Source organism: Castor canadensis, chromosome 14 (assembly GCF_047511655.1).
Source record: "Castor canadensis chromosome 14, mCasCan1.hap1v2, whole genome shotgun sequence".
In the NCBI taxonomy this organism is placed as follows: Eukaryota; Metazoa; Chordata; class Mammalia; order Rodentia; family Castoridae; genus Castor; species Castor canadensis.
Window position 1 is genome coordinate 73,080,383 of NC_133399.1, and position 25,449 is coordinate 73,105,831.

At 37.2% G+C, this 25,449-nt stretch overlaps 1 protein-coding gene and 1 non-coding gene across 16 annotated transcripts in view; one reads left to right on the forward strand and one right to left on the reverse strand.

Annotated features, from left to right (window-relative positions):
- Mtus1 (microtubule associated scaffold protein 1) overlaps positions 1-25,449 on the reverse strand; it is a 139,784-nt gene that overhangs the window by 45,250 nt on the left and 69,085 nt on the right. For 12 of the 15 annotated variants that reach the window (XM_074054748.1, XM_074054756.1, XM_074054746.1 and 9 more), the window contains 3 exons: positions 23,141-23,302; positions 16,059-16,190; positions 13,889-13,927 (listed from right to left, as the gene is read on the reverse strand). In XM_074054748.1, the coding sequence (XP_073910849.1) occupies positions 13,889-13,927; positions 16,059-16,190; positions 23,141-23,302 (333 nt within the window). Of the gene's footprint in view, positions 1-880; positions 2,002-13,888; positions 13,928-16,058; positions 16,191-21,194; positions 23,091-23,140; positions 23,303-25,449 lie in introns of those variants that run through there. The other 3 variants (XM_074054759.1, XM_074054758.1, XM_074054760.1) reach the window with 3 other exon arrangements.
- On the forward strand, positions 14,222-14,294 carry Trnaa-agc (transfer RNA alanine (anticodon AGC)). Its single transcript has one exon. It is a non-coding gene; the product is annotated as a tRNA-Ala (tRNA).

The window sequence follows — 25,449 nt, forward strand, 5'->3', positions numbered from 1 at the left end:
ACCAAGTGAAAAACAAGACACAACAAGGCTGACACACACATAAAACAGAAGGAAAAAACAGATCTATTTACATCCCTATAAAACAATCCCGTTGAAGTCAACACTAGCCAGCACACTGATTTCACAGAATAAAATCAAGTGAATTGCCATAGTTGTGATTATCAGCTCAAACAGAGGCAGCAACGGGAGAAAACCGAATCCTTGGGGAGTTAAGCAGGCAGCTTTGCATTGACTAAAAGATACACATAGTTGATTTCCACCTTAGGCACAGCAAATGAAAAGCAGAGACAGACATGAGGGGGAAGTACAGTATGTGACACAAACATTTCTACTACAAAGATTGGAAAACTCAATTTCTGGCTCACTTATTACCTCTCCACAAGCATTAGGACGATTCATTTTTAGAAGTATTTACATACAGAAATCTTTTGGTATATAAAAATAACGTATCAATCTCAGTGAGAAAAGACATGACGAAAAACCACAGAAACTGTCATTGCCTTTTTTTTTTAGTGGAAAAAGAAAAATTCTTAATTTACCCATGTCTTATTTCCAAAATCCTTTGAAGTCAAATGTAATTTGCCAGCTGTTGGTTTTTACAGATCTGGTGGCACAGGAAAGAGACAGGGAGCACCAAGGCAACAATTCTGCATGCCATAAACACAATCAGAGCACACGGCCACTTGCAAACAGTAAGAGCAGCTCATGTGCTAAAACACAAGCAAAATCTGCTTATTTTTACCAACTAAGCCAGCCTCTGTCTCTAATTAAAGAGGGATTTACATCCACAATTATCTGCCTCCTTACAAATCTGATAAGCATCTGCAAGTTAACCAAGATGTCCCCCGTGCAACACCAAACAGAGATCCACAAGACCAACCTGTGTGGAAAATGACAGTGCTCTTTCTAAACCCTGAAGGAAGCCGAAGGTTTCGAAGCAATCCTTTGGCAGTCAGCCGGACGTGAATGGTGGATAAGGAGAATTTGGGAGACAACAACATGTCTTCAGAGCAGGTGGGAGAATTTCACAGAGGAAGCAGCTCCCATGGACTATCACATGCTGTCTTTTTAAAGTCAATTCTCTTTGATGCCAAGAGACACAGTGAGAGAAAACATGCCTACATCACTAATGTCATGCCACTAGAGGCTCTCAAAAGGAAAAAAATCAGCTCTCCAAGGGTTTCTGGCTTCCGTGTTCACTCCCAGATGTTGCTAAAACAATGCTCTTCCTCTGAGTAAGATCTGCTCTTAGCAAATCCGAAGCAAGCAGCCTCTGAGCTACATCCCACACTACATGCGATGGATTGTTGTGGTTCTCATCAGAGATGGGAAAGAGGAGGAGAAAGTGGGTGGTCTTATGAGCTTTATGTAACAGCCAATAATGTCGCAGATCTTGTAACTACTTGGAAGATACTTAAGGGAAATTAAGTCCCTCATGTGTCTAATGTTTATCTAGCAATTAGAAAAAATAACCTTTCATTAAAGTAATCTGTGTCCTGATTCAAAAAGTTTTAATTACATATGTTCATGCTAGTAATACTGAACATTTCTGCAGACATTTTACCTATAACCCCGATACGTTTAATAAAGAAAACACAAAACAAAAACCTTCAAGCCACAAATATCTTCCATCTTTAACAAACTTCCTATTCTAACTTGCTAATCACAGATGGACAAAAGGTTAAAGTTCAATTTTAACCCACGTGTACTGAGGACATCACTAAAAGTGAACAATGAAAGGTTAACGTAATTTCTCTTATCAGTATAACATAATAATTCCAGAGGAATGGGCAGTCAGGCAGTACTGGAGGATCACATGCACTGCATTTATAGAACATCAGGTGAGGCTAGGCTGTAGCTCAGTAATAAAGCACCTGCCCGGCATATGTGACACTCAGCACTGGAAAAAAAAAAAAAAAAAGAAGAAGAAGAAGAAGATAGGAATATAAGAAAATTAACTCTGACAATATGCTCACTTAAGTAAAGTGAATTCTACCAAGCCAGGAATAATCTGAACTCAATCTTTTTTTAATTTAAAAAGTATAACAAAATATATTGAAATAATAAATGCCCACTTCCAAGATTAACTAAATAATAAGAATCAGAGAAATGCAGAAATTGTTAACCACAAATAATCTTACTAAGTGACGTTAAAATAGGAAGGAGAATTTCTTTTAGAAACTACACAGAGCAGATAGGATGCGAAGGGGGAAGGAGGCAAGCTGGAAAGGAAAATTTGAATAATTCCTCCTCCCACTTCCCTCACTGCACCACATATCTCATGCCAGGGATCGTCCACAAGAGAGACAGCCCCAACTACCTGCCCAGAATCACTGTGAGAAAGAGGCAAAATGTTCCTACACAGACAAGGAACTTCCTAAACACACTGCACCCATGGCAACCAAAGCACAAATAATTAAGGAAATAGAGTTAAGAAAACACACTTCTAGGTGTTGTCTACTTTATCACAGTTGGTTATTATCTTTAGAACATCTAGATAACCTTTCCCCCAGATTCTGAATATTAAGGACCTTTTAATACCTATAACCTTTTCCTAAATCCCTCCAACTCTTGTAAAAAGAAATCAATCAGCATTTGAATTATAAATACTGAAATACTGACATTACTAAAAACAACTCATAGTCCATACAGTTCATGCAGTCGGAAGTTTGTTTTGGTTTCTGAGTTTTTTTTGTTTTGTTTGGTTTGGTTTCTTGGTGTTTTTTTGTTGTTTATTTTGGTGTGGGGAGTTGTTTGTTGATACTAAACTCTAAATTATCCCTATCAAAAGGGATACCCGTTAGCCTAGACTATCCAAACAAAAAGAATTTAGCAATCTAGTCAAATAGTCATTAAAACTTTTACCTGAACTACACTAAACTATCCCACATACATTAAAAGAATTAATGATTGTTTTCTTAACAGCAGAGAAAAACTGCAAGAATAAATGTGAGTGCCAGTAACAAGGAGAATTCAAAGTTGAAAGCAGTTCTTGTATGTAAAGTGCATACACAAGTACAAAGGTGTGCAAGACCAAGGGCTGCTGGAGTTTCAATTCTTTCCCAAACATATTCTGCCCCCTGGTGGCCGTCTAGCATGAGGGCACACAGGAAAGGGGCTGCTTTGGCAATCCATTAACAGTAACAGCCCAGGCTTATGGACCATCTCCTGTTCCAGGTGCTCTCCTACACACTTTACGTCCATTTACTCATTTAAATAACCGAATAAGCAGTTATTTTTAAATCTCCACTATTTTTACACCATGTATACTTCTGGAGCAGCAAAGATAAATGATTCAAAAAATTCTTTGACTAATCAGCTCTTATCACTTTCTCATACCACTCACAGTTTCTGAAATTACACTAAAAAGGGAAGAAATGCCTAAGATAGCTAGGTGTCAGGTTTTATTTTTACATCTTAATTTAAGTGAAGGCTCTCCAAGGATGGTAGGGGAAATCAAGAACACTTTGGTCCTTAAGATGGAGCAGTTCACAGACATAAAAATTAGAACTACGTTTTTATGAAGTCAACCAAAGCTCATGGGAGGCTAAATAGAAAAACAGAATATTTTTAAATGTTATGCAATGTAGGACCCCAAGAACAAAGACTATCAAAATAAATATGCCAAAGTGCCAGTAATGCTCTGGAGGATTTTTATTTTCTTTATATGTTTCTGCATTTTCCTTTTTCACAGGACTATCAGGCAGGAAAAATAAACTTTTAAATATTTTTTAAACATTAAAATAAATTTATAGAAAGCCTACAAAATAAGGTAAGTATACATTAATGACACAGATAAAGGAAAACAAAAGTAATTGTGTAAAGTAAATCTTAAACAAAAGAAGAGCCATACAAAGTGTTTTTAAGGTCAAAATGTTGTAATATTACAACATATTCAAACAACAGGATCACAAATCGTACTGCATAAATTAAATTGTATTTTACAAATGCATGCCTGGTTTGGTTTTGCTTTAAGTCAAGGATTTAGAAAACAATGTCCCAGTTGTAGATGTGATTGTAGTATATGCTGGCAGAGATGCTTAAGTGCTAGGAAATGCATTCACAGTACAAATGGTTTGCTGTTCATGATCACAAAGAATCAGAAAACAACTTTAAACCAAACGACCTGCTCAGAGATTCAAGCATCTCTATCCAACCAGCCTCCCTTAGCCTAATAGAGTACTAGTCATAGCCTTTATCTCATTTTCCCCATCATAACACAGAACTACAACACATTCTTCATTTTTGTTTTTCACAATCTTTAATGTTGTATGTTCAAGGCTTTATCTCAACTGTGGGATGTGTAACTCAAGGCTCAATTTGTCTATAAGCATCCTCTTCCTTAATAGTAAAATATACTATACTGTAATTATGAAAAAAAATTTCACAAGACAAAACTTCACAAACCCTATCCACTCTTAAGATTATAAGGTTTTCCCAAGAACAGTGAAACTTTTACTTCTTTGATCTCCGAAAATAACAGCTTAAAAGTATAATGCTTTTTAATTTCATGCACAGGTTTTAATTTAAGCTTGTTTTCTTAAAAACCTTCTTAAAAAACAAAATCCTTACAAATTCATTATGCAATTAAAAATAAAATTTAAATTACCTGTATATCATACTGCTCTGCAACTGGTTTTTAAACTTAATATAAGCTTAATAAACCTATTAAACACAGGCTGGAGTGTGGTTCAGCAGTAGAGTGCTTGCCTAGCATGCACAAGGCAATGGGTTTGATCCCTAGCACTACAAAAAACACAAAATGAAACCTTAGTAAACTTAAAATTTTCACTGTTCTCCCCAAGGGATTAAATAACCTCCTATGTTGTGATTTTAATGGCTTCAAAAATGTCAGTGAACATGGATCTAAACATCTGTAACACATTCAGGTTGTTTTCAATTTTTCCTCATTTTAAACAATTCTGAAAAGCAATTAAATAAATCAATCATTTCCCTAGAGTCAGTTTTGATCATGGCATTCTTATGTAGAAGGCTTTTGCTATAGGCTATGGCGTTTTAATTTATAATCAATCATCAATATGTGTAATTACCTGTTCCTCATGCAGTCCCCAAACTAGGTGTTACCATTAAAAATTAAGATTTGATAGCACATTATTAAATTAATAAGCTTTTTTCATGTTTCTTAGTCCTACATATATTTCTTTTCTGTCCACTTAATTTTTCTTTTGTGTATTAGTCTTTTATTCTTATTATTGGAGTAAGAACAGCATGTCTATAATCTAGAGGGGGAGACAATAGGATCCAAGTTCAGACCAGTCTGGACAAAAGTCAGTGAGACCCTATGTCTAAAATAAACTGTGTATGGTGGGGAAAGTCTGTGATCCCAGTTACTTAGGAGGGGAGATAGAAGGACTGCAGTTTGAGGCCAGTCCAGGCAAAAACCACAAGACTCTATCTGAAAAATAAGGCAAAAAGGGGGAGGGGGCATGGGGTATGGCTCAAGTGGTACAGTGCTTGCCTAGCAAGCACAAGGCTCTGAGTTCAAGCCCCTATACTACAATGAACAAAAAATACTTAAGATGAGATTCACCCTCTCAACTAATTTTAAGTGTACAGTACTGTTAACTACAGGCACAAATTTATACAACAGAGCTCCAACATTTTTTCACTTTGCATAAGTGAAACTATCCATTGAACAGCAACTTCCTATTTCCTGGCAACGACCTTCCAGTTCCCAGAACCCAGTATTCTATGTTCTGTGATTTTTGGCTATTTTAGATTGCTCACAAGTGAAATCATGCAGTATTTGTCCTATAACTAGCACATTTTGAGATGGATCAGAGGGACTTAACTCTCCCTGAGAATATTTGGGTAGGAGTTAAGCACTGTTAAATGCTGTTCAGAATGTCTTTATTGTAAGCATCCTTTACCATTTGCTTTCCCTTCAAATCAGCTGCACTATTGGGGCTGGGCCCATTTGGCCCTTCCCTTGTGCCCATCTGCCTTAAGTGGAGCTGTCAACCCAGCAATCCTTTCTGGTTTTGGCAGCACTAGGGTTTGAACTCAGGGCCTCACACTTGCTAGGCAGGCACTCTACCACTTGAGCCATTCCACCAGTCCCCAGCAATCACTCTTGTCATCTTCCCATCATGACTTCCCAACTGCTTTGAACAATTCATGGAAACTCCACTCCAACCACATCTGCTGAAACCATGACTCCTGCTTCAGGAGGCTTTGCTCCAGTTTTGGCCATTCCAGGCAACTCGCACCAGCTTTTGAAGGCTCTGTAAGACTCCATTCTGGGTAAGATCAGCCTTGGCAAACTCTAGATGTCCCTGCTCACCCTCCAGCTGTTCTCTCTCAGGAGACAAGGCAGAACTCTGTCCTCTGACTCAGCAAAAATCCTGTGATTTAGTACAGTGTGAAGTTTGTGATTGATCCTTATGCAAGGCTTGTGATTGGTGGTATTGGAAGCCCCAGGGTATATATGGCTATGACTGGTAGAATTATAATCAGAGTACAAGTGTGTCACACCCCTCTTCTGACTATATAAGTAAGCTGTTTGCCACTCTTTTGGGGTCAGTTTGGGAAGCTTCTCTTCCGTGCGATGATCTCCTGTTGTGACATTAGGCCCCTATAAAGACTTCTCCCAATGGTCTTTTGCCTACTCGTGGTCTTTTATCATGGGTAGGGCAGGCTGAGCTGTTACACGAAAACCCCAGGGTTTCCGGCCCTGATAGCAACAGCAAAGGGTTTCAGAGTCATTAGGAGCTAAGGGCTCTGATACCTAAAGCTGTAACTTTAGGAGGTGGCTGAGGAGTACCTGAGAGCAACCAAGGGCAGAATCTATTAAAAGCTAAGAAATACGGTATTGAAGTATTGAAAAGGCAAGAGATGGAGAAGAAACAGATTATGGAGGATGAGAGGCTGTGAAAAGCTGAAGGTGGGAGCTGAGACTATGAGGACTGAGAGCCCTGGTCACTACAAGAGCTGGAGAGCGCTGCCGAGAGTTAAAGAGCCACGGCTCCCGACACAGTGCTCAGGAAATGTTAACACTTAGCCTCCGATGTTAGAACCCTAAGCTCTGAGCCACAAGCCTCTGCATTTGGAAGTCCAGCTTGTGAGCCTCTGGAACTCCGGGCCATCAGTGGTAAGGGAGCTGCCCCTCACCTATCTGTAATTTCTACTTAGCAGTATAGAGCAAAAGAAGCCCCAGCTAGCAGGTTGTGATAATGTCCTAAAGGTTCATCCATGCTGTTACACGGCAACTATTCTTTTTAAGCTGGATAACATTCCATTGTACGTATGTACCACATGTTCTTTATCCACTCATCCACTGAGGACATTTAGCCACATCCTGGCTACTGTGAATAGTGTTATAATGAATATGGGAGGGCAAATCTCTCTTCCAGATCCTTATTTTGTTTTGGTAAATAAACCCTTATTAGATATATGGTTAGCAAATACTTTCTCCATTCTGTAATCTGTCTTTTCTGCTTTTATTGTTTCCTTTGCTCTCCAGGAGAGTTTTAGTTTGATTTTGCCTTTGCTACCTATGCTTTTGGTGTCATACCAAGAAATCATCGCCGGTAACAATGTCGTAAAACTTTCCTCTCCTGTCTTTTCTTCTAGGAGTTTTACAGTTTCAACCTTCTGTTTAAGTTTCAATGCATTTTGAATTGTTTTGTGTAAGGTGTGAGTGAAGGTTCTGAATTGCATACTGACATCTAGTTTTCCCAACACCACTTGTTGAAGGGACTATTACTTCTCCACTGTGTATTCATGGCACCCTTGTCAAAGATCAGCTGACCAGCCATGCATAGGCTATTTCATTCCATTAGTCTATATGTCTATATTTATGCCAATACCATACTATTTTAATTACTGTAGCTTTGTAATATATTTTGAAATTAAGACTTGTGATGCCTCCAGATTTTCTCTTTTATAAGACTGTTTTGGCTATTTGTGGTACTATGTGGTTCCAGATGAATTTTAGGATTGCTGTTTCTACTTCTGTAAAAACTGCCACAAGGATTTTGATAGGGATTGCATAGAATCTGTATATCTCTTCGGGTAGTATGTCCATTTAGTTTCTATTGTGGAGTTGTCTTTGTCTTGCCGATTTGAAAGAGCTCTACACACACTTATGTATGGTACTGTGTTGTCCCAGTTTCTTTGCTTATTAATACTGTTTATAATGATTTTTGACAAAGGGAAAGGTTAAAACATGTATAATCATAATTATTAATCACTTCTATTATACTGGTATTCCTGTAAAGGTCCTTTCTACTCAAGATTACATACACTGTTAGTGCTTTTATTATTTTAATTTTTGTGTTTAATGAGCACATGATAAAAGCGAGAGCACACAAGGGAGGGGTGAGGATAGGTAAGACACCTAAAAAACTAGCTAGCATTTGTTGCCCTTAATGCAGAGAAACTAAAGCAGATACCTTAAAGCAACTGAGGCCAATAGGAAAAGGGGACCAGGAACTAGAGAAAAGGTTAGATCAAAAAGAATTAACCTAGAAGGTAACACCCATGCACAGGAAATCAATGTGAGTCAATGCCCTGTATAGCTATCCTTATCTCAACCAGCAAAACCCCTTGTTCCTTCCTATTATTGCTTATACTCTCTCTACAACAAAATTAGAGATAAGGGCAAAATAGTTTCTGCTGGGTATTGAGGGGGGGGAGCGGGAGGGGGCAGAGTGGGTGGTAAGGGAGGGGGTGGGGGGAGAAATGACCCAAGCCTTGTATGCACATATGAATAATAAAATAATTTAAAAAAATAATAATAATTTTTGTGTTTAAAACTAACCCATCTGTAATACATTTGTGTGCAATGTATGATGAGATTTAGCTCCTGCCAAAAAGGTAGACGTTGTCTCAAGGAGATTTACTAAATGATCCATTCCTTCCTTCCCACCAAATTCATTCCATAACTAAACAACATCTGTCTCTTAAGTGTAAGAGGAAATTTATGATAGTTATAACAATGAAAGAGAGCCAATGAACAGCCTGGCAGCATCAGCAGCACCTCACCAGGGCAGGTCTGTAATCCTCAACCATTTTCCAACACTCAGAAAAAGAAGAAGCAGAAAGCCACACTACTCTGTGCTATCTTTACTATATGGACATGGGAGGAGAGGTGCATTTATACTTCAAGGGCAGACACCATGGCACCTGAGACTGATGACCTTGTATAAAATAATCAAGGAGCTGGATATACACAACTCCAAAGCCTCTGACATTCCAAACAGCATCCATGTGTGGTAGATCCAAGGTAATAATAGTATGCTGTGGTATGTGTGACATCTCCTTTGTAAACCGTAAGCCAAGTTTTATTTAGAACCAATGTTGCCTAAAATCTTGTAGCATCATAATCTTTAAATAAATTATCATAGCTAGACCCCATGAGGAAGGAGCTTGGCTTTAGTTGGTCTTAGGATTTTAAATAACTTCAACTTCCTAGAAAACAACACTAAAAATAAGCCACTAGAACTATAAGAACAATGGCAAAGACCTTATCCTCACAATATCTAGCAGCAGAAGTAGCTGCCATTTGAGAACCTTGAATACAAAAATCCTACGATGTCAAAAATATTTCCATACTGCGAGTTACTCCCTAAAAATTCACACAGGGCCAAATGAGAAACTTGAGACCTGGAGAGACTTAGCAACTAGCTCAAGGTAAGGAAACAAATAGAAAGTGACAGGACCAAGATTTACACCAACACCCAATGCCTCACAAGTCCTCTTCTTACTCTTCTTCACTGTCTTAGAAGATCATGAAATTTCTTTAAAATAATTGATTAAACATTAAACAGTAATGTAACATTTTCAAATATTATCCCACTTAAAAATTGTAAATAATATCCAATGCTGACCAGAATATGGTGAAGCTAGAACTCTTTTATGTAGTCAATCATGGCATAAACTGATAGGAAGTTTTTAGAGGGGAGTGACTATAATAGGCATATGATTTCACTTACTGATATTACTTTTGAGAATCCATCACAATAGGGCTGGAGGCAGGGCTCAAGGGGCAGAGTATCTACCTAGCAAGCATGAAGCCTAGATCAAAGGAGGTGGAGGGATCTATCACAAAAAACTTCCCCAAACTATGAAGCACTAATTATAAAGATGTTCAGAATCATTTAGAATGCGATTCAGAGGCATCCCAAATATTCAAGTGGTTAAACATTACTACATATGCTAATGGTGGCCACATCATTAAAAGTGATCACTAGGGTAAGTTACAAAACAAGAATTTGATTATTTTAATTTTGTTTAAAAATCACACATAAACAAAAGGGTGATCTACAAACTTGTACTTCTTAAACTTTTTGGAATTTAACCACCTGCTGTAAAAGTGATTATTTTACTAAAATTTCAAGACATGAAGTTGGTCAAGTATAACTTCCACCATTTTTCACTTCTTAAAAGTAAAATAAGGGCTATGGGCATGGCTCGAGAGATAGATTGCTTGCCTAGTAAGCGTGGGTTCCTGAGTTCAAGCCCCAGAACCACCTATTATAAATACCATCAAATATCACCAAAAAATAAATCAATAGAATAACCTCAAAGCCATAGTGCAATGATTTAAAATTTAGTGCTCAGTGGAGTCACTATATCATCTAAACATGACTACTGGCAGAATATAAAGAAAGTCAAGGTGCTCTGCATCACACAGTATCATAGTGGGGGAAAAACTTTAGAGATCAACCCTTTGAATTACACACACAAAAAAGAAAACCACTATGAAGGAGACTTAGTGACCCAAAGTTATTGGTTCCTTGGACACCATAAGTTGTTCCTCCAAAGACCAATGCACAGTGACTTATTCACATTGGACTCATGCTAATCCCAAGTCAGTCTGAAGTTGTATAAGCAACCATCAAGTAGAAGAATCTGGCACAGTATTGCTAACGATTTGAGGAAAGCACATGGACATCTCACACAATCTACATTAACCTGTGATCCATCATGATTAAAAGGTAAATACTAGAGTGTGAGTTAAAGGGTTAGCAGCTAATTGGAGATTGGTATCCCAGAACTCTCAACCTACAACATGTTTACTCACTTCCTATTTCTTTCTCACCTAACCAGGAGTTATTTCACCATTATGATAAACTTTACTTGTGGAGAGCTGCCAAAATAATGTAGAATGCCAATCCAAAACCCTAACAAGGGAAAATTCCTAATGATTCTTAATAGATTTTTCTCTATAGCTGAGATATAAGATATATATTGAGTATTAGTATTTACTATACCTCTCAAGAGAAATATACTTTCACATGACCACAGACTTGAGAGGTGAATTAGACTCTTTCCAAGTTTAATATTTAATATAAATTAAAATAAGCATATTAGATTTCACTAGGTACTTTACTACGACCCAAATCAACAATAGTTTCTAAAGTACAACAGTATTTAACAAAAGACATGTTTAAAACTTTTATTTTAAGAGGTACAAAATACCATGGAAAGAAATTAAAGAACATCTAAGAGAGGAAGCATCCTATATTCACAGATGACAATAATCTATAAATTTATCTACAGATTCAATGCAATTCCTATCAAAATCCCAGCTGATTCCTTGTAGAAGTTGACAAGCTGATCCTAAAATTTACATGAAAATTCAAGGGACCCAGAAAAGTCACAACAAGCTTGAAAAAGAACAAAGTCAGATGATTCATACATCCAAATTTCAAACTTATTTTCAAGACACTGTCGTATTGGCATATAAAGACATGTAGATCCATGAAATATAAAGCCCAGAAATAAACCCTCCTTTATGTCCAATTATTTAAAAGAAAGGTGCCAAGATATTTCAATGGGGAAAAAATAACACTTTCAACAAGTAGATGTCTACATGCAAAAGAATGAAGTTGGGCCCCCTACCAAATACCATAGAAAAAAAATTAATTCAAAATGAGGCTGGGAGGCAGGAAGATCGAGAGCCTGAGGCCATCCTGGGTTATACAATGAGTTAGTTCCAGGCTACCCTGGACTACATAGCAAGAGTGTCTCAAAAAAATCTTTTAAAAATGGGACTCAGTGTGTAGCTCCATGGTAGAGTACATGCTTAATATGCTGGAGGCCTTGGTTTCAATCCCCAGCACCAAAAAATTACATATAAAATTGATCAAAGCTTTATATTTAAGAGCTAAAAGTACAAAAATATTAAGGAAAAACAGGTATTAAATCTCCACGACTTTTAATGAGGGAAGCAACAAAAGAAAAAGAATAGATTAATTTGACCTTGTAAAATTAAGAACATTTATGCTTCAGAGGACATTGTCAAGAAATTAAAAAGCCTCCAAAATGAGAGAAAATACTTATCTTTGGTAAAGGTCTCATATCCAGAATATATAAAGAACTACAATTCAATAATTATACAACCCAATTCAAAAGAGGGACAAAGGATTTGAATAGACACTTCTTCAAAGAAGATATACAAATGGCCAGTGAGCACGTGAAAAGATGTTCAACATCATAAGCACACAAAGAAATGCAAACTGAAACCACAATGAGGTAGCACTTCAAACCCACTAGGACAGCTACAATCAGACAGACAGACAAAATCAAGTACTGGCAAGAATGTGGACACCTGTCAGACATTGGTGGAGGGAATATAAAATGAACAGTCTCTTTGGAAAACAGTCTAGAAGTTTCTGTTACACATAGAATTCTGATCCAGCTTTCTGATAATCATGAGTTGACTTCCTAACATAAAGCTATTTTTTTCTCCTAAATATTAGGATGTGCTAGAGATTGTAAACAAAGTAACTACCTCAATGTATACAGAACAGTTCCTTTTGCTTTTTTTTTAATTACAAAAGTTTTAGTAGCCATGATTCACACTCAGCCTGTTAGGAAGCTTTAAAGTTTAAATCATTCTGTATGGATCAGGTTAACAATTTTGATTCAATTCCTTCATACTTCCCTTCCCTATTAAACTGAGGAAACCGAATACATTTGGTAGGCATCAAAGATGACTAGTTTTTCCCAATATGTCATCCATCCTACTTTCTTTACACAACATACTCACATATATGTGTTTCCTGCCCAGGTTTCCTCTCACAACATCACATCCTTCAATCCAAAGCATGTAGCCCTCCCACCTTCCTAAAACTAATTACAACTGGGACTCATGACTATTTGTTGCATTTCTGTGACTATCCTGTAAGCTCCCAAAGGGCAAGGACTTGCTCCTTTATGGTGAAAAACCACATCCTGATTTGACACTATCACAGAGCAGGAACAACCTGCATTCAATGTGCTATGACAGTACATTTCTCTCCTTTGATTTCCTGTTCTAACCTGCAATGGACTTAGAGGCATCACTAATGGTATTATTAGTGCATATAAAATAAAAGATATAGGTGGTATAAGGGGGACCTGATCAGTTACATACGATGCATGGGAGTAGTGAGCACACTGTGTGAAATCTATGGCAAAGTGTTTGATTCTCAGTGTGGTACAAATGGCTGAAACTGCAGGATGTTATAGAGAGAGGTATGTCCAAGAGAAGTGTTAGAACACAGCAGAAAAGTATAAGTTGCTGAGCTGAGAGGAGGTGTTGAAATGAAACCTTAAGGCTATTTAGCAATTAAAGATCATTCAATTTAAAATTGCATGAATCTTGGGAAAAGATGTGGTTTCTATTTCATATGAGCCATATTAAGACAATCATTTTTAAACTAAAAGTCTACTTATAAAATATGCTTTTATGCATCAGGTGGCTTGTCAATCTTGTTCCTCAAATATTGATGCTATGCTGGCACACATTATACCTCAAAACCTGAAATTCTATTTGTAAGCATACAAGTGAGAAATTACTACAGAAAAATACTTTTAATAACACGACTTTAAAAAAAGATTCTTTTTTAATCCATCCACATTCAAAGTGGTCACTCACCTGCATTAAAGGCTGTAAACAGACTTTTTCTTAAAGGACCTAAAATATAAAAAAAATATGTAAAGTATGCATACATTTTACAAAATTTTGTAAATATGGTTTGGATTTTTTTTATTTTCAAAAGAAACCCATTAACCTCTACATTTTGGGTTCCAGATAAGAAAAACCACCAACATGCAATCTACTTTTAACAAGTATACGTTAAATGTAAAATCCAAAATATCAAAATGATAGTTTAAGAGCGATATAAATTCATCAAAAAACAATTATCAGTTTTACTAGGAAAAGCCACAGTATGTTTTTTTAAATCAAGAATAACTGAATTTCAGGGCTGGTGGAGTGGCTCAACTGGTAGAGCACCTGCCTAGCAAGCAGGAGGCCCTGAGTTCAAACCTCAGAACCACCGCCAAAATAAAAACACTGCACACCACACCAGAAGAATAACTTAAGTTCATTATTTTTCATCTTTTTTTTAATACTGTGCTTGAAATAGGACCGAGCACATGTTAGACAAGCATCTACCACTGAATCACACCCACGGCCCTCTGAACTTCCTTTTTTAAAGTGCTGAATTCACACATTTACTAAATACGTAGTACTAGTCCCCTGCTGGTAGAGGAACAAGCTAGGCTTTATGAAAGACAGCCTCTAGTGCGTGCTTATGCAAGTGCCAATTTATTCTCAGCTGTGAAGAAAAACATACTTAAACTGTGAAAAAAAATACTTAAGCTTTTTCTCCACACTGACAAAAATATAAAATGCAACCAGGAATGGAGTAGGTACACAGCAATAAATCAGGAGAAGAAAAGTGCCTGTGCCTGTACTTGATATTCCCTAAGCCATTTTTATCAAATAACCATGTGTACATTGCTGGTTAGAATGGGCCACCGTATTTTATGTGAAAGTTTATAGAGATGATAATCTCTTCAAAGTATGTGGCCATGACAAATGGAAAGCATTGATTCCCACTCAAAATAAAAGCTCTGTAATATAAAACTTACAAGTTCAATAGTGAGGCATTTTGGAATACTGGAGTTCTCTGTTCTACAAAGTTACCAGTGCAATGTCTAAATTTTCCTTCTCTGAAAGTTACCTCAGGATCAAAGTTCCACGGGTTCATTTTTAGCTACTGTTGTGTGGCTTGTGGACTTTAACATCTTGAACAAAAACCACAGTTTCACATACTCATGTCACCCCAGCAGGAGGGCATTTGATGCCTCAGAAATGTATATAGGAGTCTGGACAAAAGAGAACCTACTGGCACAATGAAGAATCTTTTCTCCAGTATTTGCCTATTTTCTCTTCAATCCAGTAGAAAGAAAAGTGGTGATAACATTCCCTAGGTCAGTAACCTAAGTTACCACGTGATCATTTACACACACACACACACACACACACATACACCTCACAAACACACAGATATATTTGGAACATATATTCCAAATTTAGATGCAGAGGGAAAAATGAGAAGGAAATGCAATGATAACTGGTGGTTGATAAAAATAAGGACGACTTTGTATGTTTCTGTTTTCCAAATTCTCTAATATAAATATGGGTCTCATTTTATAATTCAAATTTCTCACAATTATTCTTTCAGTTAAGCAAGCTTTCAATTCACTATGAACACAGAAAAGTTCCGATGTGCTTCAGACTCACCATAAGATTACATAAAAAACACCTCATGTTATGAACATATCACATTTTGTAAACATGAAAATTATTCCTAGTAACCACAACACTTTCAAACTAAGTGACAGAGGAAGACTGAACATAAAGAGGAGGGAAAAAAGAGGAAAAAAAAACATGATCATGCATCAAAGACATGAAAGTAATAAACGTGAAACAATGACACAGATGGGAAGTACATCTTCCATTGCTATTCCTTTCAATCTAGAGCATTGTCTTATAATAATTTTACACTAGAAGTTTTGTCACTTGTACCTGATACTCTTGTTCTGCCAATTTGTATGTTAAAAGGTTTTATCCATAGAACCCAGTGACTCTCAGAACAAGAACTCAGTCTAAAAATGCATTCTCTCTCCTAGTCAACAGACTTTTAAAAAATAAATAATTGCTAAATATACTAGAAATATAATTGCCAAATTTTAACTTTCCACCTGCTAAGAACTTTAAAAGGCTTGCCCTCATTCTGTGAACAAGGAGATCATACCTTTTGGAGAAGATTTCAGCAAGTGTGCATGAGCTCTGGGTACCAAAGGCTTCAAATATAAGGATCCTGAGCCATTTTGAAAGGGTGGTTTGGGAGGTTTCTCCTCATTCTTGATGACAGGAGCACTACCAGCTGTAATGAAAGAGAAAAGGACATTTTATTTTATAAATAAATACAGAACATTTATTCCTTCTGCCCTGAATCAATTACTGAGTGTTAAGATATGTAATACAATGGTAGCTCCCATCCTCAGGGACACAAACTGTATGCTGTCAACAGCAGGACTACTCTAGTTTGCCTGGCCTGGTCCAAGTTTACGCATCTTATCTAAGCCATCCTGACTATGCAACAACCATGTTCATCACGTAGACAGAAGTGCTCATCTCGTGAGGTCAGGCAGAGTACAGGCAGACCACTATTTTAATTTGCAAGAACAATAACAGACAAACTCCTTGGTAGCTGTAAGGATGAGCTCTAATCCTGACCTCCAGCTTCTACAGCAACAAGATGAAATGCCAACATCTGACTTATTACAAAGGTGTCCAGCCCCAAAGAGAAAGAAAAAAAAAAAAAAGGGACTCTCACCTAATAATAAAATAACAAAGTGCCATGTGGCTCACACCTGTAAGCCTAGCTACTTGAGAGACTGAGATCAGGATCACAGTATGAGGCCAAGCTGGGCAAATAGTTTGTGAAACCCCATCTCAATACATAGTTGGGTTTGGTGGTGCACGCCTGTCATCCCAAGCTCTCTAGGAAACAGAGATCCAGAGGATCACAGTTGTAGGCCAGCCCAAGGGGGGGGGGGAGTTTGCAAGACCCCGCCCCCCACCTGGATAGAAGCAGCAGCTGGGCATGGTGGTATATGTCTGTAGTCCCGGTGACGGCGGAAGTGTACAACAGAAGGACCATGGTCCAAGCCAGCCTATCTCCAAGGTAAACAGAGCCAAAAGCTGAAGATGTGGCACAAGTGGTAGAGCATCAGCTTTACAAGTGCAAAGCCCTGAGCTCAAATCCCAGTACCACCAAAGACATCATCTTTTATCTTTTATACTCCATGTAAAATTTTCCCCTCCACCAACCCAGGCTTAATTGTTGCTTGTTTCTTAATAATCTTCAACACCTAATTCCACTTCTATTCTGCTATTCAATACCACAATCATAAATTCCTTTATTGCCAACTTTGATTCCTAATGAGGTGCCTACCCCCATTTACAAACACATTATAAGTGTAAAAACAACTAGAAAATTTCACTATGCTAAACTATCCCAACTCCTACAACAGTGCTAGTAGCTGTCACATTTGAACTTTGTAAAGACATGCTATTATTTTCCCCTGATCCTCAGCCAATTCCTGTACAATGAGCCATCTGTTAAGTCTTCTTATGCCAGATACCACTTCAAATATTAGGTCAAATCAACAGAGACTGTCCTCCTGCTGACAAGCTTCTGTCAATTTCCTGTCCTTCCTCCAATTCTTACCACCCCTCCCCCAAAGAACCTAGAGACTTTATTTTTTCCAAAATTGGCCAGAAGGTAGTGGAAATGATAGTATTAAAGACCCTAGTGCTATAAAATTTAACATAACTTTCTATAGGATGGATAAGGAACAACTTCAAAGTCTTAAAATAACAGAACCGAAATTTCACAGAGCATATTTTTTAGATTTTCACACAAAATGGATATTGTGTTTCAATGGGCACTTCAGCTTTTGCAGAATCAGATCCAATAAAGGAAGTAAAATGATGTTATTAGACTCTCAACTTTGTTTTATAATACTCAGGATTTTAGTCTTGCTTTTCTGGAAGAAATTTTTGTTACACTCAGCTGCAAATAAATCATTTATTCAGATTTTGAAAAATTAATTTCACTTTCTTTTTCATTGTTCTATTTCTTTTTGTAATTTTATTTTGTTTTTACATATACTTACATATATATACATTATGATTCTAAATTCATGCTTTTCTAATATTTAGACATAAAAGTCTCTAGTTTACAAAGAATTTAGTAAAACGATTTCTCAGTGAAGCAATGATTCATTTCTCACAAAGCTTGATACTTCTGTCTGCTGGCTCTGGCACACAGAGGGGTTTTGTCCCATAAGTAAGTTGTCTTATGGCCACCACTAGCCATGGCTAGCTCTAGCCATGATCTAGATCTAGCTCTGGCTCTAGCACCAGATCCATCATCATCAACTTCAGAACACACAGGAGTTAAAAATCCGTATCTCAAGGATAAAATGTCTGTATTTGACTCAGAGAAACATATACTATTTACATACATATTTACAGATTGATATGAAAATATACACATATACATGACATATGTACATCCTGTAACTCTCTACTGTACATGTGCTCCACCTTCCTAACAGCGAGCACAAACAGTGCTAAACTGAACATCCTTTTATGACTCTATTCTAGGCTGGCCCATTGCTCCATAGCAAATCCTAACTTTATGGATGTTTATGAGGCATGAGGCCCTTAAAGTCTTTCTCATGCCCTCTACTTCAGTTCTTAACATGGCAGCTGATCTGATATTCTGATACCTAATTTTTTTCCTTCACCCAGAGCTACTATACCCAGACAATAAGCTTTTCAGAGGCAATGATTCCAACATAGTAAGAGAAGCACAACAGTTTCAACCAATGAAATAGTATCTAGGATACCCAAGTTCCAGTCCTGACTTGGCCAAAGCCCAGATGTGTTGAATCACTTCACCTCTACATACAGTCAGTGGGTTTGGATATTGGTGCATATGCTATTACACTGAGTATGGTACTCTGAGGCCAGATGTATGCTCAGTCATACCCAGGGGGCCACAGCCCGACAGTTGGTCTGTGAAGTCCAAATGTGAAATTCTACATGCAGTCTCCTACTTCTCGGCTCTAATAATAGTTTAAAATCACTCCTGGTATGGTGTTTAGTCCTGTCTCATCCTACAACAACACATTCTCTGGAATCCATATTTTCATTTCACCAGGCCAAAGTATGCGCCAATAAAATACACAATGAGACAGAGGACAGAATTAAGAAAAAGACATATTCTCATAAGTGTCTGAGCAAAAATAATTTTCCTACTGGAAAATGGCTTATTGCTCTGAATTTCATTTGCAAGCTAGCATTTCCTATTACATGCTAACATCTACTTGAAGTCAGAGCTTGTTTTATTTATTAAATTATGTAAGTATAAACAGAGCCAATACTCTGTTCATTTCCTGAATTCCTTGTGCATCAGTTTGACACTCCCCATTGTGCCAAATCAGATACTTTGTAATAAGAATGTCTGAATACACCCCAGAAAACATTAAAAAGAGAATGGGAACAAAACTAATAGTGGACTAGGTATTAAAAAGCCTATTCAGAAGTGTGTAAGAACTAACATATCTTGTAACATGGAGCCAGCAGTATATATTGCTCATCTCTCATCTCTTCCTCACCTATGGCAGACATCACTAGTCAAAAACAAAGCTTTTCCTCTGAACCTAGAAGCAGCCTGAGAAAGTGTCAATACTCTACTGATTCTTATCAACTACCCAGTGTTGACAGGTGAGACCATACTCATTAACCATTCCCATCACAAGAAATAAAGAAAAAAGAAAAAAAACTCAGGGTAAGACTCATCCTTTTTATCAGCTTAAATCACTTGAACTCAAAACATCCTCCTTTTCAAACTATAAAACATCATACGGCATTGAAGAAAGTAAGAGGTCAGAGACATTTGTTGCTGAAGGAATTTAGAGATGATCCAGTCCTCCCCTCTCATCAGATGAGCAGACAGAGGCTAAAAGAATGACTGTCCAACTCCACATGAGTTAGCAGAAAACCAGGATGAGTACCTTCTTCTGCATCTCACTGGACTCACCCAGAGCTGTCTCAAAGGTGAAAGAAAAGAATGCTCTATTTCTTTAGTCTCCTTCTGGTTTCCTATTTCCAAGAGAGTGGAAATACTTTAGGTTTGCATCTCTCCCATTACCACTCCACACCATCTGTCTCTCAAAAATAAACATGCTTTTGAGGCAAAAGCAAAAAAGGAAGGAAGCCTCTGGTCCTCCCATTCCTGCTAGCATGGCAAAATTACATTCCTTCAAGACCTCTTTCCAAATTGCATAATGGGCTGTAAACCTTCAGCTCTATTCAAGACCTACAGCATATCACTTATCTTTGTGCACTTACTTTAATGATCTACAAAACTGAATGTCAGGTAAATCAAACAGCCTGTAATGTTCAACCTCCATGAACAAGCATGTTTGGCACAGAAACCACCATGCCATGTCTATGCTAATATCCAAAGGAAATCATTATTGTAACATGAAAATTTTCTGTGCTTAAAAGCACACACAAAGAACCTGCTAAAAAACCCCAATGAGAAAAATTTATTGTCTCACATGTCTTCCTTCAGTCATCTTTAACCAGGTAATGTTATTCCTATAGGATCCCAAAGTACTGAGAACCGGTACAACAGCACTATGCTATCTCAGAGGTTCTTAAATAATGCCACCAACAATATCACACCACAAAGAAACAAGCAGACAAAGCAAGAGAACACTTAAAAAGGGCTCAAATGCTTAAGTCAACAGAATCAAAACACTGATCGAAAGATAATTAATTTCCTAGCATGACCATTCATTACCAGAAGCAGATATGTTGCAGCTCAAATTGACTTTTCTTTCATATTTTAAGCTAGTCTTTAAAAAATTGTTTCATACTTTTATAGGAATTGTACATTAATCATAATTGAAGAAAATAATTAAAGATGTGATGCTTCAATTTTAATTCTAGGAAGGTATTCTTCTATACTCACACAATTATAAGCTAGATACACAATAGCTACTATTTAACCAGAAATTAAACCATCAAATCGTCTGGATAATAGGATAATATTATATGCCAAGGACATTGACAATGCCGATTTATATTTAGTAATAATCCCAAAACACACAAAATACACAATAAAATTGGTTCCAAACAGATGCATTCACATCCGAAATAAGCATAAATATGAAAAAGAAATACTACAGTTAACATAAATTACACATTGCAAAACTAACAATTGCGAGGTCCTAAATCAATTTATTGAACAAAAATTTAAGCATGCTTACAAAGAAAAGAATCAAACCAGAAATCGTCGACCTACTTCTTTTCCCAGTAAACGTGGCTAACAAAGGAATTATACAAAGGCTGTAGGATCCCACGACCAGCAGTGTCAATAAGGTAGCATCATAGTGCCTCTCTGAACCAGCCGGTGGGGTGAGTGTAGAATTGATAAAGATTCTTGAAGAAATATCAGTTTCTGTACAACTGCGAAATCCTCCTGGTACAGTCATTTAAAAGGATCAAAGCAAGCTCAAGCAGGAACAACTGCAGCCATGTTCACTCTCCTAGCCCTCATGCTTGCTGTTAGTGAATTAGAATGGAGGGGGGAAAAATGTGTAAGCTCCAAGGCACTTCACAAAACAGATTAAACCAGCTAGCAAATCAAACTAAGAAAGACTCACTGATCTGAATGCTCAATCTGCAACAGGGACACATAGCCACTAGACAGGCTCTGTGGGTGTATGGTAAACCCCTTTGTTAACAGACAAAAAGGAACAGACAAAAGCATTTTTACAACCTCCTTAGGAGTGTCAGACACGGTACTCAAACAGTGGCCAAGTCAACATGGCTGTCCATAGAAGGAAAACACTTGGTCTGGCTACAGAATGTGTCTGTTTCATGTGTCACAAGTTCCATCACTATGACTTTGGTAACTCTGTTTTGATAGTTTTTGGTTTTTTTTCAAAATTCATAACGTAGAACAGAGAAAGCTGGAATCGAAATAACCTTAAAATAACACGTGTGAATTACTTTTTAAGTTCATAGAGAAATCTGTTACATGCAAACCCTTCTGGGTTTTGTCACAACTTCAAAACTCAAATAATAAGGAGTTGATTAACCCTGGTTAATTTTAACATATCCCAGTATTCCTAAAGTGCTACATGCAGGTATATTGTACTTACTTGTCCATGAGACCAGCTACTGCTTTAAGAGAAATGTGCTCATTAATTATTAAGTCACTCCCTTATGCTCCATACCTCATTCAATCACACATTTGCTGTGTGACTTCAGGTTAGTAATAATGTCTCTGAGCTCCAGTTACTCCATATATAATACCAAGGTAACAGAAGTTACTTGAGAAAAAAACCTAAATAATGTATGATTGCTCTATGATACATATGGTTCAGTAACTATTATTCTGCTTCGTCCACATTTCCTCACCCAAAAGAAAAGAGGTCAGTTCTCCACTCATCCCCAGTGCTTATGCCTTAATTTATCTGGTATTCTAGTCATTCATATAAATATCTTCTTTCTTGTCAAGTATGTTTTAGAGTAAGGACCATTTCATTTAAACCTTTTATTCCTCATTATACCTATCACGGTGCCTGGGCATAGCAGGCACTCCAAAATTGTTTGAACCAATTAATTCATGAATTATTTTTGTGAGGAAGTTTAAGAAGGAAATGAGAAAAGAAGAACTCAGTCCAAATACATCTTTTGAGTGAAAGGGGCAGCTTTATTCATTCGCCCAACTTTATACACACAAGACAAAATATGCAGTAACTGAAAACTAAAAACATTCTTCTGAGCTTAAATTATTCTGAATTGAGTTTGAAGTTATATTAGTCATACTGCACTGGTTAACTGTTGTAAAACTATGAGAGACAGTCTTTTACAAAGTAAATGAAACTGTAGTAATCCTTTTTTCTGATTTCCAGTTGGGTTCCAAGAGCCTGTAGTTATTCTTTTGTTAAACTTGAAAAACAACATCAATTCAAATAAAGCACTTCAGATTCCTTCATGCAAAAATACAACAGGTGCCCTGAACACAGAATTATTTCAGTGTTTCACAGCACATTCATCCAGAGATTTTTTTTTTTAAAGAATTTGTTTTTCTTCTAATCTTTCTGAGCAATTCCAAAGAAGCAGTATACGAAATTTCTCCTAAATCAGAAATAAAACTTCCACTAGTTATTTGTACAGCACTGGTCTTTCTCGTAACTACTCCTTCAACAATTTCGAAAGTCTGACATAAGACCAACTTACAGTTATTGCTGTAGGTGCTCAAATCACTGTGGGTGCTGGCAACAGACGGGATGCTTCCTGTTCTCCGCAGGGTAGAACTTTTCAAAGATGCTTTGGATTTAGGAAGTGCTCTAGGCAAATTCACCCAAGATGGCTGTGCAGTTTTCAAGGATGCAGGTTTTCCTTGGGATTAAAAAAAAAAAGCAAAAACAAGTTTCCACTGCTATTCACTTTGAAAGCTGGTGCTTTAAGCTTGTAAACTCAAACTTCTGCACTAATTGCACTGTGGAAATGCAAAATGAACTTTCAGAATCATGAAGTTGATGAAAGATGAAAGCTTCACACAGTCTTATTTATTATGAATAATTTAGAATGAGAAGAACAGAAAAGATGAGGCAAGTAGGCTATGAGAAGTGTGGCTGTAACCCTGTAACATGAAGTAATTAACTCACACATTTCTCAAGCGACAGACAGATCAGAAGAATCGTGATAAAGAAGCTTTTGGCAAAGTTGAAATCAAAGCAGAAACAAACTGGCAGGAGCCCCTGCATACTGTTAATTCAAAATTAAACAAATTATTTCATGCACACACGAGGCTACCATATAAAGAAGAAATTTGTGAATATTTAAAAGTAACGAAAACAAAGAAAAATTCGACCTGAGAATTTTGAAAAATGCATACTGCCAAACACCAGGTGGCGCTATTATTATTGGTATTCTTTTCTCATCTTTTCATCACAATTTTGCCAAACTTAGATGGTCTTCACTCAAATTTCTAATTTGTTGTGACACAAAAGAGTTTTCAGTGATACAAAATATGTACTATTCCTCTCTTCTGAGATCTTTGACACCACACTATTCTGATGCCCTCACCTACTGTCTAAACTAGCACTTCCCACGTTCAATTCTTTGTTCACAACTCTCTCCAAACTATTTTGGAAAGTCTATTTACTTTACTCTCTACCCAATGCCTTACATGAATGCATCTCAAATGCTCACCTGAAGCCCTACCCTCCTGCTGAATCCCAGTGCAACTCACGTTTAAAATTCATTATTGAGTGGTTCAACTTGGACAGACACCCTCCTGTTTATTAATGCCAAGTACACAGCTCCATTTATCTTTTTTTTTAAACAAGCTTCCACACATTGAAATGTTTTTCTCCAAAGTCCCCATCTAATCTGGCTCCAATTCTCTCAATGCTGTTAGCACCACATAACTGAGAAACATTAAGAATTGAAAAAATGACCTTTGATGAAAATAGCTACATCTTAATAATGGCACCTTAAGTAATGCTGCCAGTATATTATGCTCAGTACCTTGCTCTAGTGATTTCAATAATAAAAATTTCACCTAAATAGAGAAAAAGAAGCTCAAGCTCTTTGGGTCTGGCATCTGAAACCACCCACGTTAAGGCTTTCCCTACATTATACTACTCTTGTACCCTGTTTCAATCAACTTAGTTTTCTGATATCAGAGAGATTTCTGGAGCCATATGCTAGCCTACTTTAGGAGACATGTCATTGATTCTCGAAGAGTTCTTCCTCTCAATCCAACTCCTACATATTATTCCCTTTTATCTTGCTAGACAACTGTCGTGGACTCCTAAAATCTGGTCCTTCCTTCTCTTCCACCTCTAGTATATTGACCTTCTGAGCATGAAAATGAAGGTCATGACCCAAGCTAAAATTTGGGATTCCACATTATCCACAGAATGATGATATTTTAATCCTAATTAACATTTTAGAGCAACTTCTATCTCCTTATACTGTACCACCACCCCTCTATATACACACCCTTATTTGTCTTTCTACAGGTCATTCTGCTCTATCCTCTTATACACTTCCCATGACTCAAATAGCACCCTTCCATCCAGTCCTGCTTCCACCCAGTGAATACAAAGTTAGCTAATGATTTTCTTCTAGATCTTTGTTACTCATGTGCAGCTCTACCGAATCACAACCTGCATTTTGACAAAATCTCCCAAATGGTTAAAATACACACTGTATTGCAGAAGCACTGTTGAGAATCACAACTCTCTATGAGCCTCTCGTGACAGGCCACCCTTCTCTGTGAACAATGGACCACACCATCCTTTACACTCATGCCACATACTCCCCATATCAGTATCTGCTCCCTCCTGACTCTTGAACTAGTTTTTAAGGTCCCCGAGAATAGGAACAAATCCTATTCTCAGGGACTTGATTTGGTTCTGTCCCTTAGACTAAGCAAAGTGTGTAGTATGAAGTGATACTGTTTGCTGAATGAATTTTCTTTCAGTGCCAAATCTTACCATGTTCCGTCTATACCGAAGCATTAAACACTTAACCCC